Source organism: Macadamia integrifolia, chromosome 6 (genome assembly GCF_013358625.1).
Source record: "Macadamia integrifolia cultivar HAES 741 chromosome 6, SCU_Mint_v3, whole genome shotgun sequence".
In the NCBI taxonomy this organism is placed as follows: Eukaryota; Viridiplantae; Streptophyta; class Magnoliopsida; order Proteales; family Proteaceae; genus Macadamia; species Macadamia integrifolia.
The window spans coordinates 157,964-177,175 of NC_056562.1; the positions used below are offsets into that span (position 1 = coordinate 157,964).

Consider the following 19,212-nt stretch of genomic DNA (forward strand, 5'->3'; position numbering starts at 1 on the left):
TTGAAAATCCAGTGGAAAAATGAAACCTTTCTAAAAGGAAATAGATGGCTCATAATACAAGGGAATATGCAATATATGGAGGGTATGTGGTTGAATCTGGGGCTGAAATTTTCTGCATCACCCTTCCATATATCAAACATGGTGATAGTGTAGAGATGTGTTCATAATGCAACTCCGGCTTCTAAAACCCTAATTTTTGGTCTCTCTGGGCCCATGAGAATGATAAATATCTCAATTTAAGGGTATATTGACAAATCTGTAAATTCTGAAATGGTTCAGAGCTATAAGAGGGAAGTAAACAAGTGAAACAGCGCATATGTTTGGAAAGAAGGGCTTTTCTGGAATTGCATATTGAACTGGGGATAAAACAGGAACCAAATATGAATAGGAGGGTTTTAATTGGTAATAGAAAATATAAAGGCTTATTTGTAAAGTCGGAAGTTGTTTCTTCTTCCTTCATGATATGAACATGTGAATCTCAGGCATGCTTCAACATTTCGACCGTATCGAGGGAGACCGAGACGAAATGCGCTGGTACTTTTAAAAGTTCCCATTTTCGACAAATTTCGACCATTTCAATGGGTTCAACCATTTTGGTCTTACCAATCCCTTATAAAAAGGCTTGTTTTGAGGGAAACAAGCCCCTTTTGCAAAAATCGACTCTCTTCCCCTTATTTTGATTGTAAGAGGTAGGAGACATAGGAAATGAGCCAAGAAATTGAAATTTCTCCTTCAATCTTTCGTTCTACCCTTGAATCTTACACAAAAGGTACATCTACCTGAGGAAAGGTTCTTGGAGCATAAAGGTAAACCTCATTTTCCCCAAATATCAATATTTTTGTACAATGTACTTGTAAATATACTACCCGGATGACCTTCGCCTTAGGAAGCGTGTGGTTCTGAGTTCTACTCTTACCTCATTGGGGCTACTCACACGGGGGTGTTTAGTGCTCTTCACTGCTTTCGGTGAAAGTTGAATGGTTCTCATTCAACTTTGGTATGACCTAGTCCATGCGGTTGTGAGTTTAGTATGGACCCGTGGAACTAGTCAGACCGAAGGCTTGGATACCTGTTGTTTGGAAAAAAAAAAAAGAATGATTTCAAATTTGATCATATGTTTTGCATCTTCTACATTATGTTTTGTTTGTTTTGATCATGTATTTTCCATTTTTAATTAGTAACTTATATATGTAGTTGTATTACAACTTCAGTCAATGTACACTAGCAAACTTGTGTCAACACCACAAGCATCACTTTAGTTTTTTTTTTTTCATGAAAAAAATCAGGAAAAAAAAATCTGGTTTAGGGTCGAAACCAAGGTTTCCACCATTGCAAACAAATTTCCCTGGTTTGCTCGAAATTTCTGAAATTCGGTCTTGTTTAGGGTCGAGACCCGATATGTTGAACCTTGATCCCAGGTTGACATTGAGAGGGGTGCCAAACAATGTCTTTAAAATCTTTCCCGGAGATGTCTGTTTGAAGCTACCTTTTATTCTGTTCAACACACACAATCGCATGTTTGTCCACCTTGCACCACTCAGTGGCCAGGTCTGCTAAACAAAAATGCCCCATCCTGTACGCATTCACAATCCATACACTCCAATATATAAGCATTATCCTTTACAAATGGCACAAGAGATACGTGGTTTGATTCACTGCCTACTCCATGGAGCAATACCGTTTTTGGGTTTCGTGTTTTGCTCAATACTCAACTAGCTTGTGACTGTTACAATAATCTAGGTGTTATGACGCCTGCTTCAACCTTGGTTCTCAGGCTAGGGTTTCACCTAAGGGTGTTAATCGGTTTGGTTTTGGTTCGATTCCAAATGATGTTAAGGTGGACCATAACCGAACCGAGAACCGACTCGGTTCTGTATTTAGATACTCAAATCGATTCAATTTGGCTTGGTTTTGGTTTCAATTCGGTCTGATATGTAGTTTTAATTTGGTTATGAAAACGGTTCCACTTTTGAACCATGACTGTGATGGACCAAAGGCCATAATGGGCTCAAGTTGTGGGCCTTATGGCTATTGCTAACTCCAAAATTATCTTAGCTTGTAAATATGTGATGATAAATTGCAAAAAACACTTACCACAAAAAAAAAGAGCTTGCAAAAAACACTCTTGAATGATAAGAGAAATTCGGTTTGGTTTTGGTTCGAACCGACGGTTCTGACACCTTAAACCGAAACCGAGCCGAACCGAATAGCATACTCACATATTCAAAGCGAATTTGAACCAAATAAATTCGGTTCGGTTAATTCGGCTCAATTTCGGTTTGAAATTGACACCCCTAGTTTCACCCTTCCTTTACAATAATTATAATAAAATATAGATACAAGTCTTTCCCCTTACACAACCTTCGGTTTTTCAACATTTACAACCTAGGTAAAAAAATAATTGGACTTGTGTACAAAGATTACCTCCCTTGACTAGAAAGGGGTAGAGAACTTCTCACAGATTCCCAGAAACACACTGGAATCTTCAACTTTCTCCTTTTGTTGGAGAATCTTGAACCTTCCAAGTGTAGGAGCCCTTTTCTATGTCTTCTTCTTCTCCCTTACACACATAACCTTTCTTTGATATTACTATGCTTCACATACCACTGTAAAACCTTCCATGCTGCCCCCAACAACTCCCTCGAGCTTGGGGAAGGTGAGTTTTGGCCATTCAATGCATTAAAGTGGGCTTGAAGAATTTATTGCAAAACTGAGCACAAATGCACACATTCTCTCTGTTTTCTCACTTTGGTTGTGTAGCCCTCTCTATTGCAAGCATTCTCTAGCTTGAATCACCCAAATCGGAGTTAAAATGAGGAAGTTATGGCCTTTTGAAGTTTGACCAATGAGAATGCTCCATTTAGAATCCTTGGTGGCATGGGGTACACTGATGGCGTGTCGTATGGCCGCATAAATCTCAACCATTGGATCAAGTGTTAGGGTTCCAGATCATCTCAATTGTTTATCGCAGATCTTGTGATGATGCGTACATCATAACCCTGACGACGATAGCTCATGGATTGACATGTGATTGGTTGATGCATACGGTTAAATCCTGACCATCCATTCAACTTTAAACGGTGGGAAAGTGTATCAGCCTTTGGATTTGGATCTTTGGTCCACGTAGTCCTTAGGAACTACAAGGATACTTCTCAAAATTGCAGAGAGCTCCTTCCACCCTTAGAACTTATCTAATAAGGGCTGCCGACTTTTGATTAATTATAATGGGCCCCTCCTCTTTGTAAATTTCTTTCAGAAAATCTCTAAAGCATCTATGATTGAACTAGAGCCGTCAGATTTGGAATCTTTTGACTTGGTTGGAATTTTACTATGAGGCCCTCCAACTTCTAATATTTATACATAGCTAACTGTAGAGTGAATAATGGGTAGCCTTTTTGGATTTTGACCTTGGAGCGATCGGACGAAAAACCCCGTATCTCCCTTATACAGACTCGGATCAAGCTGAAACAAATTGATGCGTTCATGACGCGAATCACTACCAATCTCCAAAAGATCACATCATCAGAATTGGCATGTAAAATAACCAAAATTCCCTTGAACCTTGAACAGGCCGTAACTTCTTTATCCGATATTAGATCGAGATGAATCTGGATGCTTTGGAAAGAGTACGAGTCCCTCAACAACTTTCTTGAAGGTGCTAGTTAAAAAAAAAAAAAAATCTTCAGTGATAAAAATGTCCCCAAACCTGAACTAGTAAAAAAATGCCTTAACTTGCAAAGGATTTCAACACAAATCTTATGAACGCACCATTGTCCCTCCAAGAAGACAACTGCTGAACCTTGTTGCCAATAATGACAACACACACCCATACTGCCACTAACTACCTAGATGATCAGTAGAATAGTACCCAGTGGCAACCTATCTCAGCTTTGATTGATGGAACTCACTTAATATGAGTAAAATCCAAATAAAATCTTAGGATTAAATTCCTAACTCATAATCCTGTAGAATGCAAGTGATAATAACCCTAATAGATCTTGATACATGTTGAATGGGGTAATGACTTGTGTCAAATTTGATATCAGCTCTCTTTATTTATAATAACAGAGAGAAAGTTCTAGAGAATTACAAAGACCTTAAAACCCCTTAGGGTCCATTTGGAACTGACACTTTCCCTAAAACCCATTATTACAACATTCCCCCTCAAGTTGGTCCATAGATATCACATATGCCCAACTTGCAGATAATAGGATGAAACATCTTACTACTAAGACCTTTAGTAAATACATCAACCAGTTGTTCACTACTGGGAACAAAAGGCACAGTGATAAGACCCATATCTAGCTTCTCTTTGATGAAGTGTCATACTGGACAGGGTTGTGATCAATGCAAATGATAGATTTGCTGTCACAAAAGAGCTTCATAGGAAGGGTGGCAGGGACAACCAAATCTGTGAGAAGACATGAAGCCATAGGAGCTCACAAATGCCATGTGCCATAGCACGGAACTCTGCTTCAGCACTTGAATGGGCAACCACTACTTGCTTCTTGTTTCGCCATGTAACAAGGTTACCACCAACAAAGGTGCAATAATCAGTAGTAGACTTGCGGTCACAGGGGAACCTGGCCAATCAGCATCCGTGAAGGCCTCCACCATAAAGTGATCATAAGGAGAAAAAAGGATACCACATCCTGGGGTAGATTTCAAGGATGGGAGAATACGCAATAGAGCTTCCATGTGAGTCGAGTAAGGATCATGCATGCACTAGCTAATTAGGTTGATGACAAATGCTATATCAGGGTATGTATGAGAAAGATTGATCAAGTGCCCCACTAATCTCTAATATCTCCCCTCATCCATATGATCACCTTCCTTACTACTCAGGTGATCGTTAGCTTCAATAGGAGTGTCTTCCGGCTTACACCCCAACATGCCTGTCTCAGAAAGAAGATCATGCACATACTTCCGCTGAGGCAAGTAGATCCCATGAGAAGACCTGGCAGCTTAAACGCCAAGGAAGTACGAAGCTGTCCTAGATCTTTGATCTTAAATTCCTCACTCAACTATCTCTTGAAGCCAAAGATTTCTGCTAGATCATCACCAGTAACAACAATATCATTTACATAGACTATCAGGCTAGCAAGCTTCCCACTAGATATCTTGATGAACAAAGTGTGGTCGGAATTACTTTGAGAGTAGTTGTAATAACCATAGCCTTATGGAAACGCCCGAACCAAGCACGAGGGAATTGCTTCAGCTCATACAATGCACGCTTCAACTTGCATAACTTTCTTTGGGTTTTAAAGCAAGTGAACCCAGGAGTAATGTCCATATACACTTCCTCTTTAAGTTCCCCATGAAGGAAGGCATTCTTCACATCTAGTTGCTGGAGATCCCAATCTAAGTTGGTGGCACAAAGCTAAGATCACACGAGTTGTGTTTATCTTAGCAAGTGGAGCAAAAGTCTCCTGGTAGTCAATCCCATAAGTCTGAGTGAAACCCTTAGCATCAAGTTTGGCCTTGAACCGATCCATTGTACCATCAGCCTTATGTTTTACTATGAGGACCCACTTACACCCAACTGTGAAGCGACACCAGATCCCATGTGTCATTCTTCTTTAGAGCTTGCATCTCGTCAACCATAGTTGCTTGCCATTGTGAGTATACACTCGCTTCTTGCTTGGTATGGGGAATAGACATAGAGGAAAGAGAAGGCACAAAACTATAGTAGGAAGGAGAAAATGAGTCATAAAAAACAATTTTAGCAATAGGATGCAAAGTACAAGACTTAGTGCCTTTACGAACAACAATAGGCAACTTAAGAGATGGATCAACAGAAGGAGAAGGAGAATTACCTGGGTCCAACGGGGTTAGATCAGGCTCGAGAGGAGACAGCTAGCATGGTAGGTAGGTGTTGGATCTGTAAGGGTCTGAGTCTGCTGTCTGCAACTGTAAACACGCATCTCTGGCCGAGGCGAAGAAGGAGTGTCACTCTCCCCCTGAAATGGGATACTGACAAGGATAACAAGTTTAAGAGGCGGCACATCTTTCACAATGGAAGGAGATTCCCCCTGAAGAGTTGTCACAGTGTAGTATGCCACAGATTCATGAAAGACACCATCCATAGTCACTAATGCTGAGTAGGAGGATGAAAATGCCGATAGCCTTTCTGAGTAGGAGCATACCCCAGAAAAATGCACCGAATACCACGACTCCATGAGGAATATGATCGTGAGTATAGCAAACACTACCGAACACCTTAGGAGGAACATAAAAAGCAGTGGAACCTTGGAGAAGATCTAGCGGGGAGTGGAAGGAAATGGACGTGAGAAGGCATTCGGTTGATAAGAAAGGCAGCACTGAGAATCGTGTCATTCCAGTATTGGGTAGGAACATGCATCTCAAACCATAGTTGTCATGGCGTCGCCAAGGCGGTGACTTGGCGTCCTAGCGGAAAAAGAAGTTCATGGCAATGCTACGATTTACGTGACTTTCAAATGGCGGTCGCCATTGGCTGATAGGCGTCGCCATGGCACCGCCATGGATGTCAGGTCACGCCTGATTCACTAGGTGGTCGATTTTTTGTAAAATGCAGGGTGATTTTGATAGGGCTATATTGATTTTTGATGATTTGATGTTACTTAATGTTGGTTTTATATGTTATAGGGTATATATTGTAGGCTTGTAGCATGCTAAATAACTCTAGAGAAGAGGGGAAATAAAAAAGTAGCATACTATATAACTTTAGAAAATAGGAAAAATAAAAAATGACACATAGGTGATTTGACCGCCATGGCAACGCCATAATGGGCGATTCATCTCCAAATCAATTAGCCACCCTTCCACTGCCTTGGATCGATTTGACGCTATGACAACTATGTCTCAAACATAAGAGAGTGTGCTACCTCACAAAAGTGATGATTCTTCCGCTTAGCAACCCCATTTTGAATTGGCGTATCTACACAATTAGTCTGATGGATCATCCCTTGAATTGAAAGGTAAGCCTGAAAGCACCCTTCGAAGTATTTAGGGCCATTGTCGCTTTGAAGGATCTAATGGTAGCACCAAACTGAGTCTAAACCATGCAGTGAAAATTTTGAAATCAATAAGTCTCGCCCCTGGTTCGCATCATATAAACCCAAGTGGTCCGAGAACGACAATCAATAAAAGAGACATACCACCGATAACCATACAGACACATGGCGGGATAGACCCCAAATATTAGACTATGTCAATGAAAAGGAGTGGCACTTTATTTCAAGAAACAGAATAAGTGATCTGAGTCTGTTTGGCCAAAACGCATACCTCACAAAAAAAAAAAAAAAAAAAAAAAAAAAAAAAAAAAAAATCGAATTATAACTTTTAAAAGAAGGGAAAAACCTAGTTAAAGTTCCCAAAGGGGAATGTCCCAACTAACGATGTCACTGTAGTAACTCAGATGGGAGGTGACGTAGAAGAAGTTTGAAGAGCCTGACCAGAGACCAATACCGAGTCATCATCAAGCAAATACCAATTACCACACCCTACTAGAGCCAATCGTTGCCCCTGTCTACAGATCCTGAAAAACACAATGAGATGAAAAAATGCGACTTTGCAATTAAATCTGGAGTAAGACTACTAATGGATAAAAAGTTAGTGGAAAAAAAGGAACATGCAATACACTAGAAAGGGATAAAGAAGGGGTACAATTAACATAGCCCTTTCTCAGAATAGTGGAATGTTCCGTTAGCCAACTTAACTTTACCATTACCAAGGCAAGTAATGTAATGTGAGAAAAGAGGCAAGCGGCTTGTCATATGATCAGAAGCCTTAGAGCCTATAATCTAAGGGACAGAAGGGATAGACATAGTATGGCCAAAGAAGGAGATACCTGACCCTTAAGGGGTGGACTGAGCAGAGCTCGCAGTGGCTAGCGCAGGAGAGTCCAGACGTGTGAAAAGGCATCAGAGGGCAGTAAGCTCATCAAATGATAGCGAGGCTGCTAAGGTGCTAAGAGTAAAGTCAGAGTCAGGGCTCTCAGTAGGGTTGGCCTGCCCAACAGTACTGACATGACCCTTCCCTTGCCCTTTGGCAGATATATCAGCAGGACGGCTATGAAGCTTCCAACAGTGCTTCTCGGTGTGACGCTTCTTCCCAGAGTAATCGCACTTCATTGAAGTCCTGGTAGAGGAGCCACCAGACTATGGGGCTGCACTAAGGGACTGAGTGCCAGAGACAAGTGTAGATCTCTCAGTAGGAGTGGCAGCAGGCTTTTGAAGCATAGTGGTATGTCAGCTGTCCTCAAGTTGGACCGCAACATAGGCTTGATCCAAGGTAGGAAAGGGGTCATGACTTAAAACCTAGGATCATAGCTGATCAAACTCTACATTCGGACATGCCTGAAAGTCATAGACCCAGATCTTGTCCTCTCGCTTCTAAAAGCTGGTGACATTTGCAGGGGTGGAAGGAGTATACTCTCATAGATATATTAGTACTGTGGCAGAGTGAGCCCTCTCTGCCTCAGATCACAAACCTTTTGGCGGGTCTTAAAGACCTGAGCATCATTCCCTGCCTGGGAATAGATATCCTGGACAGACTTCCAAATCTTCGCAGCAGAGTCAAGGAGATAACTATGTGAAAGCTGTGGCAGCATGGAGTTGACAAGGAAGGCCATAACCAGAGAGTTGGCACACTCCCACTTGTCAATCTCAGGACCGGTGGTCAGACGCTTGAGGTTCCAGTGAGGTACCTGTAATAGCCATGAGACTTGATGGAAATGTAGACCGAGTGTGACCACATAAGGTAGTTTGTGCCATCAAGCTTGATAGCACAATGAGGTAAGGTAGGAAGAATCGTGGTGTCTCCACCGAAGCAGACAAATTAGTGGACATGGTTGCTACTAAAGGGGGTTGTGCAAATAGAAGAGACACTAGCCGAAGATAGAGAAAGCACAAAAAAATCAGAAAAGGCTAGAAAACCCAAAAATCGATAAAAGGAAAAAATCCTGAGAAATCGATTTTGGGGATAGCTCTGGAACAGACACTTCAAACGGAAAAGTGGTTGGTACATACTACTACAAGGATAAGGAGCACCAATCGCAACAAACATCAAGACGATCAGAGCATCAAGCAGGGCAAGAGCATCCTGGTAATGAAAAAAACGATTTTAGGGAAAAAAAACCCTGAAAAATCGATAAAAAAAGGGTCTTGGTCTCTCAGATCATTGTAGAAAAAAGTTTGAGAGCCCAAGAGAAGAATGGATGGAGGTTAGAAACCCTCTTGGTGGTCTAAGAAGCTCCAACCATGAGAGAGAAGCAGATGAAGAGAGGTGGAGGGAGGCGCAGATGGAAGGAGGCGCTACGAGAGAGAGAAACGAGAAAGAGAGAAATAGATGGAAAAGAGAGAGAGCCCTTGGGCTTTTGGATCGTATGGCTCTGATATCATGTTGGATGGGGTAATGACTTGTGTCAAATATGACACCAGCCTTCTTTATTTATAATAACAGAGAGAAAGTTCTAGAGAATTACGAAGACCATTAACCCCTTATGGTCTGTTTGGCAACTTCCACTTTCCTTAAAACCCACTATTACAACAATAAAAAAAAAATTTTTATTCTACAACTAGTCAAGGGGAAGAACAAGAACAAGAATTGAGTTTCTTAGTTCAAGCAGTATTTCGGACTGAGGCTATGCATGCTGAGTTGTCTAGGGCTGAGGATTAAGCTCCCAAAGTTTTAGAATGAGAAGGGAGGGATGAGGGGGATTGATGACTTGATGTTTTATTGTGACTGACTGTGAGTCTGTGAATCGCTGTACAAAACAGGGGAAGAAGGGAAGGGAGAGAAATAAGTGACAAAAGGAGAGATACAAAAGAAGGAAAGCTAAGAAGAATTTCCCGAAAAGGAGGAGGAACCAAATCAGGAAGAATGAGAGAGAAAGAAAGATTAAGCCACTGGGCCACCAATCATCGGCTGGGTGCACCAGGCACTGGTGAAGAAGATCCCAATGAATCAGTCTGAGACACAAGTCAAAAAACAACAATAAACAAACCAGTCTTCTTTTCCCAACTCTTAATATGGATTGCAACTATATGTATAAATATGCCCTACAAGGAAATTAATCTCCTACATATTTAACTTGCCCAATATAAAATAAAATAAAAGATTGCAAAATTAACCCCTACCAATCCCTTAATGGGGGTATTCTAATCACCTCTGGGACTAGGGTTAGAAAACCTCATGTAATCCAGGATCCTAGGGGTTAGGGACTCAGAATTGAAACCAGAATTTTGCAACTTCCCAAATAGCACCTTTGATTTAGAAACTCATATGATAGCAAGTTGCCAAATTGGTTACTATCAAAATAGCAACTAATAGGTTTAGAAGGTAGAAAATTTAACTGAAATTAAAAGAAACAAGGGGGCAGGATTAGAGAGTAACTGAAATAACAAGTTCAGACTTAGTAACTAGTTGGAAATAGGAATTAGGAATCAAGAAATAGTGAGTGAAACTCAAAATAGAAATATAGAATAGATTTACTAAGGACAGACATAGAAAGTGAATCAAAATTAGAAACTATTAGAAAAATAGAAAGTAATGGCATTAGTGGTGCTGTAGCAGCATCAAGGGATAAACAATGAGCTGCCAATACAACTGGTGACTGATGGGAGAAGATGGCAATATTTACTAGAACCTGATCTAAAAGCTTGAGTGAATGAAGATGGAAAAGACAGGAGGATATGAACTAGGCATCCCACCTAGAACTTGACTAGCATCTCACCGGTCCAACTTGGGATCCCATTGGTGTGGAGGTCGAAAAGAAAACCTACCGATCAGAATCCCAAATAACCCTACTCAGATATGCCGCCTGTAACTAACAGAGAAATCAAATTAAGCCAAATCAATGTGACAGAATTGGCTGAAATTAGGATCGAACCACCCTTTCAACAGTTCTAGTCAAACCTCAAAAGTATTTGAAGAAACTGATGGCTAGATTTAACATAATTTAAAAAATATCAAACCTGGACTCAGAAAACTTCAGAAATTAGGGTTCTTCAAATAGCAGCAGCTTGAAAACTCAGAAATCTCACAAACTCAGGTCGAGTTCCTCTCTTGGGTGCCTCATCAAAATCCCAGAAGATGAGTCAGATCTGATGAACAGATTGACCTGCGCTTGGGTTTCAGAAGGGACTGAAATAGGGCTCATAAACAGGGGAGGCACAGGTGCTTTTAGATAACAGAAAGTTAAGTAATTAAAGATAAGATTAGATAACCAATATTAGAAACAATATCAATGATCAGGCCAAGCAAGCAGAGACTAAAACTCAGAACAGTAGAGAACCATTCAAAGGCAACATCAGTACCTGGGTTAAGGAGAAAAAATAGAGCATAAGATAGAATAGATAACCCAGGTTTCCCATCCTTGAACCAGATCAGAATCCCTGTCTGTATTGGTTTCTCACCGACTGGTTCCCTCAGATTTCAAGAGCAAACAAGCTTTCTTCATTAATTAAATCGTCAATGAGCCTCGGCTCTACAAGAAACATCTAATTCAACTAGGAAAACAAGTAACAACTTGTTGCTGAAATAGGACACAACTTAAAGACTCGTACTTCAATTAGAAAAGCAAATTAACAAGTAAAAACTTAATTAAAAGAGGACTAATCCCCAGGTGAGCTGCTGAACCAGACCTATGATTGGGCTAGGATTGGTCTGGCCAGAATGGTCTAGCTGAGGGCTAGACTTGCTGCTGCTGGCCCTCTCTTCTTCCTGTGGCAATTAGTCTTCAGCTCCTCTGCATCACCCACCAAGCTACCTTAGCATCCCACCAAGGTTGCCGTTGCATCACAACAAAGAGCTATAGGTTTTGTCAAAATCGGTGGAGGGTCTTTGACCTTCTCGTTTATTTATTACTCCATGGCAATTTCTAAAGTAGGAAAGCCCTATCTATGGTAAGGAATCCCTTTCAATCTAAGTCTTCTTCAACATAGGAACAATTTTAGAATGTAACAAAATAAAAACTAACTACTGATCCCGTATAAGACTTAAATTCCTAATTTTTGGGCTTCTAGAATTGGCCCATTACAATAGGAAACTCAAAAATATTAAGCCCATGGCCCTTATAATCCATTGCAAGCTCAAAATTAAACATATTAGTCCATTCTTGGTCCAATTTGATGGTCTGGTTTGCTGCTGGACTTCTTGTTCTTCTGAACTGCATCACCCCAATTGGACCAAAAACCCCTTGGTTTGGATCTGACATGTCTTGGCCTGGGTTACCGGATTGGGTCAAGCTGGTCCAGCCACACACATCCAACTGCATCAGTTCTCCCCTCTGGAGAGAACTTTACTCCATCGAGTTCGGTTAAGGACCAAGAATGATATCTAAATCATCTCATTGGAGGAAAATCGACCCTGCTCTCCGCTTGGGCTTAATGATTGGGAGGGCTTTCACATGTATAAGCTTCATTCCTAGGCTATTGTGCTTGAAAGAGTAGGTATTTTTGTATCTACAATATTGCACCTTTTTTCAAATAGCATCGGTTGCGTAAGGAGAATGTGACAAACCTTCAGAGGTAGAATGTCACATTGCATTGTATTTATAAACCCACCAATGGAATATGTGTGCACACACTTATCATAAATTTTAAATTGGCATTGTTTACCCAAGAAACCTTATAGGGGGTTGGGATGTGGCTTTGTTTTCAGCCCAAGCTTATGAATGTAGTCTTTAGAAATGATGTTAGTGCAATTGCCACTTTCAATCACTATAGTACATAATTGTCATTGCATTTCACCTTGCTATGCAAAATGTTGCTACGACATCAATCATCCTCTTCAGATATTTTATGTGGCCAAAAGAGGACGAAGAATGTACAAGTTTGTTGTTCTCCCTCACTGTTGCTACTATTGCTGTCACTAGGCTAATGCTTTACCTCTAAATAAATTATCTCATTTTGCATTGCACTTCTGAAGTAGTAGCCATGGGAGAGTCCTTATCAGCAAAGGCTACCAACGATTAGGACATTGAGCACAGAAATGCACATGCCACTTCCATGCGAAGCACTATATCTCAGCCACTTTCCCATGTGTTGGAATTTAAGTGTGTTTTGGCTATGAAGATGCCATAAAAGAACAGATGATCTGTGGTTTGATGATGACTTCTCCGGTTGATATTTTCTTGCACTATGACCCTTAGAGAAAGTGTTTGGGAAGCTCTTCCAAGTGTAAGGCTGCTTTAGACTCTTGTCTACCTGATAAGGTACATGTACGGCGCCAACCATCATAGGCAGTCGATTGTAATCCAATCCAGCACTAAACTAAGAGTGCAAGCCGTTCTGTAACTACATCTTTGAAACCTCTTTGTCCCACTCAAAGTCAGACCTAGTAGTTCAAGTGGTAAAACTTTGCCACATACTCAACGCTCATATTATTGTGTCTCAGTTGTGAAAACTGAAGGAACATACACTGCTTGTAGTCAACTGGCAGAAATATCTGGTTCATAGATTCTTTCATCTCAGCTCTAGTGTTGACCAGCTGATGACTCGGTCCAATACTACTGTTGACTTGATCCACCAGATGCAACTTGTACCTTTTAGCTTGGCTTTAGCCAATAAGAACGTACTGACCTCAGTCAAACCGTACCATAGGAAGAATACCTCCAGGTTATGAGTCAATTCAAGATACTGTTCCAAACTGTTATCTGCATTGAAATCGAGGACATCCAACTTACCTCCATTTTTAGCTCCATAGGGTGGATCATCAAGACTTCGACCAGCTCCATGTTGTGGACCTTGTGGTACAAAATGTGGTGGTGGTGGGGCAACATGAGACAGGCCCTTTGGAATGGAACCGGAAGAATCAAAATATTGAATTGGACTCTTTCCTTTATTGGAAGGTGTCAGCCTATCAATGGGAGCTCATAGGGATGCGGCGGATGCCATTAGGGCCTGAGAGAAGTAAAAATACTGATGTGGTTATCACCATTGGTGGTGAGGTGATAACCCCCGTCTATGAGATTGGCAATGTCTACTTGAGTTTCTTCCTTCTGGGAGTTGAGCTTTTGAATTAGCTCACTATTGGCTATCATAGTCAGGGTATGGAAAAGGACCTTCGGTTCTGACACCAATTAATGCAACTCCGTAATTTTCAAACCTAATTTTGTACTGTTATGGGCCCACAAGAATAATAAATATTTCAATGTAAGGGTATGGCAAAAGTGTAAAGACTGAAACTGTTTAGACTCTTAAAGAGTAAACTAAACAAGTGAAATGACCAAACTGTAAACAGAATTTGGAGAGAGGCATTTTCTGGAATTACAAATCTAACTGGGGTTAAGCAGGAACAAAATATGAATAGGAGGGATTTGTAGTGATAACAGAAAATATAAGGGCTTATTTGTAAATTCAGAACTTGTTTCTTCTTCCTTCACAATATGAACATTACCTAGCAGCAACCTATCTCAGTTTTGGTTGATGGAACTCACTCAATATGAGTCCAATCCAAATGAAATCTTAGGATTAAATTCCTAATTCATAATCCTGTCAAATGCAAGTGATAACAGCCCAACAGATTCCGATACAAATTAATGCAACCAGTTCCAGTGGAAAATCAGGAACCAGAATTGAGTTTCAGTTTGAAAGTCTTAGTTCAAGCAAGTATTTTGGACCTAGGCTTTGCATATGGAGCCCAAGGGTGAGGATTGATCTCCCAAAGTTCTAAAAAGAAAAGGAAGGGGATGAGGGAGATTAGTGGTCAATTGTGACTGACCATAAGTATCACTGGAACAGCACAGGGAAGAAGGGAAGAAGCAAGAAAGAAGTAGGGGGGGGGGAGAAATAAGAAAAAAACAAAAGTAGAAGAAGGAAAGCTAAGAAGAATTTTTATCTGAAAGGGAGGAGGAACTGAATCAGGAAGAATAAGAGAAGAAAGAAGGAATAAGACGCTCGACCACCAATTGTACTCAGCAACAGTAAAACAAATCAGCATTTTTTCTTTATTCTAAAACTAATAATTACATATATATATATATATATATATACACATATACTCTACTGACTATAATTGACCCCAATTAGGAAAATATCTCAAACAGGAAACTAATCTCCTAGATATCTAACTTTCTCAATATAAAATAAAATAAAAGATCATATAATTAAACCCTACCAACCCCTATTGGATCAGAAACCTCCTGGTTTGGATCTGATTTATCTTGCTCTAGGTTTCCAGATCGGGTCATGATGGTGCAACCACACACATGCAACTGCATCAGTTCTAGTCTTGCCAGAGACTAGAAAATCTTTTGCATAAGCAAGCAAAAATATCACACCATAATAAAACTGCAAATGGTGCTGAATCTGGTACCTTACCATTTATTTTTTTATAGCATACAGAAATTGACATGCATATGTTATTTGTCTTCTCTTATAGGCAATACATTTATGTTCTGCTTCCCATCAAAAGATCTTAACCTTATTCAGGTAGAGTCAATGGAGCTTTTTCTTGACACATGCAGATTGGATTTCTAATGGGTCAAAATTTTAATGTGAGAGATCTGACTGATGGGACCAATTGAATGACTAACCTCAGACCCATATCTATATTATAATTTACAGATATTCCAATTATAAAATTTATTTGTGATGCTAGTCATACATAAAGCCTGTGGAAGTACTACTTTTCAAACCATTTGAAACATAGTCGCGAAATCTGTTGGCAAAACTTTTTTTGTTCCATGTATCTTTTTTGATTGAATTTTTTTTTGCTGAATCTTTCATTGTCAATATCAAATTGTACCTGAACTATTCCCCTGCCATCTATTTTCTCTATGTCAGTCTACTATGTTTGGAGAACACATAGGTTTGCTCTGTCATTAGAGAATTATTGGTCTTTGAATTACCATAAGCAATTATGATCAAGTAGTAAGTGTTCTGGCAGGTCACCCATGGGTTCAAGTTGATGGTGTTGCTCCTGATAAGCCTCTTGATTCCGCAGTCCTAACTCGCTTGAAACAGTTTTCAGCTATGAACAAACTCAAGAAAATGGCAATCAAAGTGAGTACCATGATGCCTCCAACTCTTTGACATTTTCAACCTAAGAAATGGTAGCACTGGAGCTTGTCATTTGCAATTGTTAAAGACAAAGGAATTAAATGCTGGTTAATGTCTGAAAATTCCTAGCGTATTTTCCTATACTTGAGGGAGGGAGGGCTTCTATCTATTTTTGTGCAGAGGGAATTGAACACTTGGCAAAATTATTCTAAAGATTCGATTATTTTTTATATGATTTAGATCTAATTCTACTTTTTGTCTGTGAAGGTTTATGCTTTATTGTATAGAAGGTCAGAAGCTTCATGTTATAACCCACTATTTTGTTATTCTTTATAGGTCATTGCTGAGAGCCTTTCTGAAGAGGAAATTGCTGGCCTTAAAGAATTGTTCAAGATGATAGACACAGATAATAGTGGTCAAATCAGTTTTGAAGAACTAAAGACTGGTTTGGAAAGAGTGGGTGCTAACCTCAAGGAGAATGAAATATCTACATTAATGCAAGCTGTGAGTTCTCATTTTTTATAACTGAAATAGCTTTTTCTTTTTCCCTTTATGGGTGGAAAACGATAAATTTTTCCTACCCTTCAAAGATCCTTAATCCTAAGACCAGCATGCAATTATGTCAATGTTGACAACTCATCAGAGTAGTTTTAAAGTCACATGGAGCAAAGAGATTTACACCCCACTTCTCGAGAAAACAAGTGTCACCAGGGCCTTTCCTCAGGTGACTTTGAAGTTTTATTAATATAACTAAACTTTCTCCTTCCGTTAACTTTCTTTCCTCATTTTCCCCTTAATTGTTCCCACAGCATGGCACAGATAAGCATAGTTGTCAAGGCGTCGTCTAGGCGTCAAGGCACCCTTTGCTGGACGACGCCTAAGTGTTGTGATGCAATTGAACATTGGATTTAGAGTTACATGTTGAGTTTGATTTCTTTGTTTATTTCCTCTCTAGAATTAGAAACAATAGGAGTTGATTTTATTTGGGTGAGATTTTGTTTCCATCTTTAGAGTTAGGTACAAGTTTATTCAATTTCAGTAAATAGGAAAGTAGGTTTATATATGCTTTGCCTTTAAATAGTGCTATTGTACCCAACGGTTGGACATAATTTTTTGAGAATTGAATAATTTTTGCTTGGTTTGAAACCATGGTTGCAATGAGCTGCGATTATCTCCCCTTCCCCTGATTATCTTCTCCTCTTCCCTCTCTTTTCTGGTTCTATTTTGGACTTCTCTCCTTGCTGGAAATCCCCTGCTCTGGGTGGTAAATCACAGCCCAAAGAATCAAAGGGATCTTTCCCGACGCAACTCCTTTCAGCTTCAAACTTGGGGGCTAGCTTCACCTCAGTTAGGCGACCCAACCGTAGGTTTTTCTTGGCCAAAAAACAGCCTCTGCTGTGAGACCTGGAACACTGTTCATCGCTGGACCTGAGTTGCAGGTGCAACAGCTCCCCTTTGTGTGCTGTTTTGCGGCACCTACCTGTTGGATTCAAGAGAGAGTACTGGGTGCTCAGCCTATGCCTGAAATCTCATGCTCAACTAATATGCATTAAAGAAGCTATCTCCATCGCAAGCCCTTTGGTTTACCGCCAGGCCCTGGTTTTCTATCTGGAAGAAGACGTCAGGTTAATATATTGCTTCAGAGAGTTGAATTTGTGGTTATTACAAGAAAGCCCCCCTTTCCTGAAGTGTGTGTTCTATTATTTCTTTCCTTTGGCAATTACAGAATACCCCTCTTCTAATTTCCTATCCCAGTTGTCCCCGTCACTTATTTATTATTATGCTATTTGTGATGAACATTATTGTTGCTTAAATTACAAGATTGCCACTCAACAATTAAATTGAGACATTTTGTCATTTTTGTGGGCCCTAAGCAATCCGATTCCGAGTATTGGAACCCAGATCCGCATCATGTCTCCTGGGCATCCACGCCCCATCCAACGGCTTAGGTTGCCTAGTCGTTTAGATAACCATACATATAAGAAATTAAGACTTGAATGGATTTATGACAATTAACAACCGTATTTGGAGGACTTGAAACATAACAAACAGGTGGGTGGGGGGAGGAAGAAAAACAGAATGGTTATTTCTGCCATTTGGCAGCATGTCTTGGTTGTTAGCATTGTTGGATAGATAGGGGATTCTTGCGGTGGTAATGAGCTTATTGTTACTATCAACTTTCTGGTTTCAACAGTAAGGGAAAAGTTGTTATAGATATTAGCAGTGACACTTCAACTGTTATATTGATATTATTTCCATAATTTTATTGAAAATTACAGGCAGATATTGACAACAGTGGTACCTTGGACTATGGGGAGTTTTTAGCAGCAACTCTCCATCTGAATAAAATTGATAGGGAGGATCATTTGTTTGCGGCTTTCTCATACTTCGATAAAGATGGAAGTGGTTACATCACACAAGATGAGCTGCAACAGGCATGTGAGGATTTTGGTATAGGAAATATCACCTTGGACGATTTGATCCGAGAAGTAGATCAGGACAATGTAAGATCCACCCTTCCTTTTTTTCCTAAAATGTTTCTTGTTTTATGGAGTCCAAATGTTCACCAGATTCTTTTTATTTTCCTCCCAGGATGGGCGCATAGATTACAGTGAGTTTGTAGCAATGATGCAAGACAAAGGTCTTGGCAAGAAGGGTCTGCAGAGTAGTGCAACCATTGGGTTGAGGGAAGCCTTAAAGATCGGTTGATATGTGATATTGATTTTGTATTTTTTAACTAAATTTTTGTCATTGTTATTATTAGAATCAGAGGTGACATTAATTGTAAAGATCAGTCGGTGCTCACAGGGTACAAAGTTCAGTCCATTTTAGGTTTGAAATGTTGTATGTACTGTTGGGTTTTTTTAGTGGAATCCAATTTGGAGCAGATGTCTTTCTTTTCTTTTCTTTTATTTATTTATTTATTTATTTTATTTATTTATTTATTTTTATGGAACTGTCCTATCTCTTTTGTGATTTTCAAACTCCTATTTAGCCTTGAAAGGGCTTTGAACAAGGAAAATGTTCTTTATGGTGTTTCCAATGCTGCAAACAAAACCAGGATTATTTTTTTTAAGTTGTTTAGTGGAACAAGCAATTCATTCTCTCCCCTTTGTTGCCTTTATGGAAATGTTTTTGAAAACCTCCCTTACCTCTTTCTAATTGTTCCCTTCCCATTTAAATTTCCGGTTCTTATATAAATATATATATATATATATATATGCTA

At 39.8% G+C, this 19,212-nt stretch overlaps 1 protein-coding gene across 2 annotated transcripts in view; it reads left to right on the forward strand.

Annotated features, from left to right (window-relative positions):
* LOC122081142 (calcium-dependent protein kinase 20-like) overlaps positions 1 to 18,873 on the forward strand; it is a 38,173-nt gene extending 19,300 nt beyond the window's left edge. For both annotated transcript variants that reach the window (XM_042648131.1, XM_042648130.1), the window contains exons 5-8: positions 15,874 to 15,989; positions 16,323 to 16,490; positions 18,266 to 18,490; positions 18,579 to 18,873. In XM_042648131.1, the coding sequence (XP_042504065.1) occupies positions 15,874 to 15,989; positions 16,323 to 16,490; positions 18,266 to 18,490; positions 18,579 to 18,695 (626 nt within the window). In that variant the 3' untranslated portion in view covers positions 18,696 to 18,873. The remainder of the gene's footprint in view (positions 1 to 15,873; positions 15,990 to 16,322; positions 16,491 to 18,265; positions 18,491 to 18,578) is intronic.
* Positions 18,874 to 19,212: the final 339 nt, after the last annotated feature.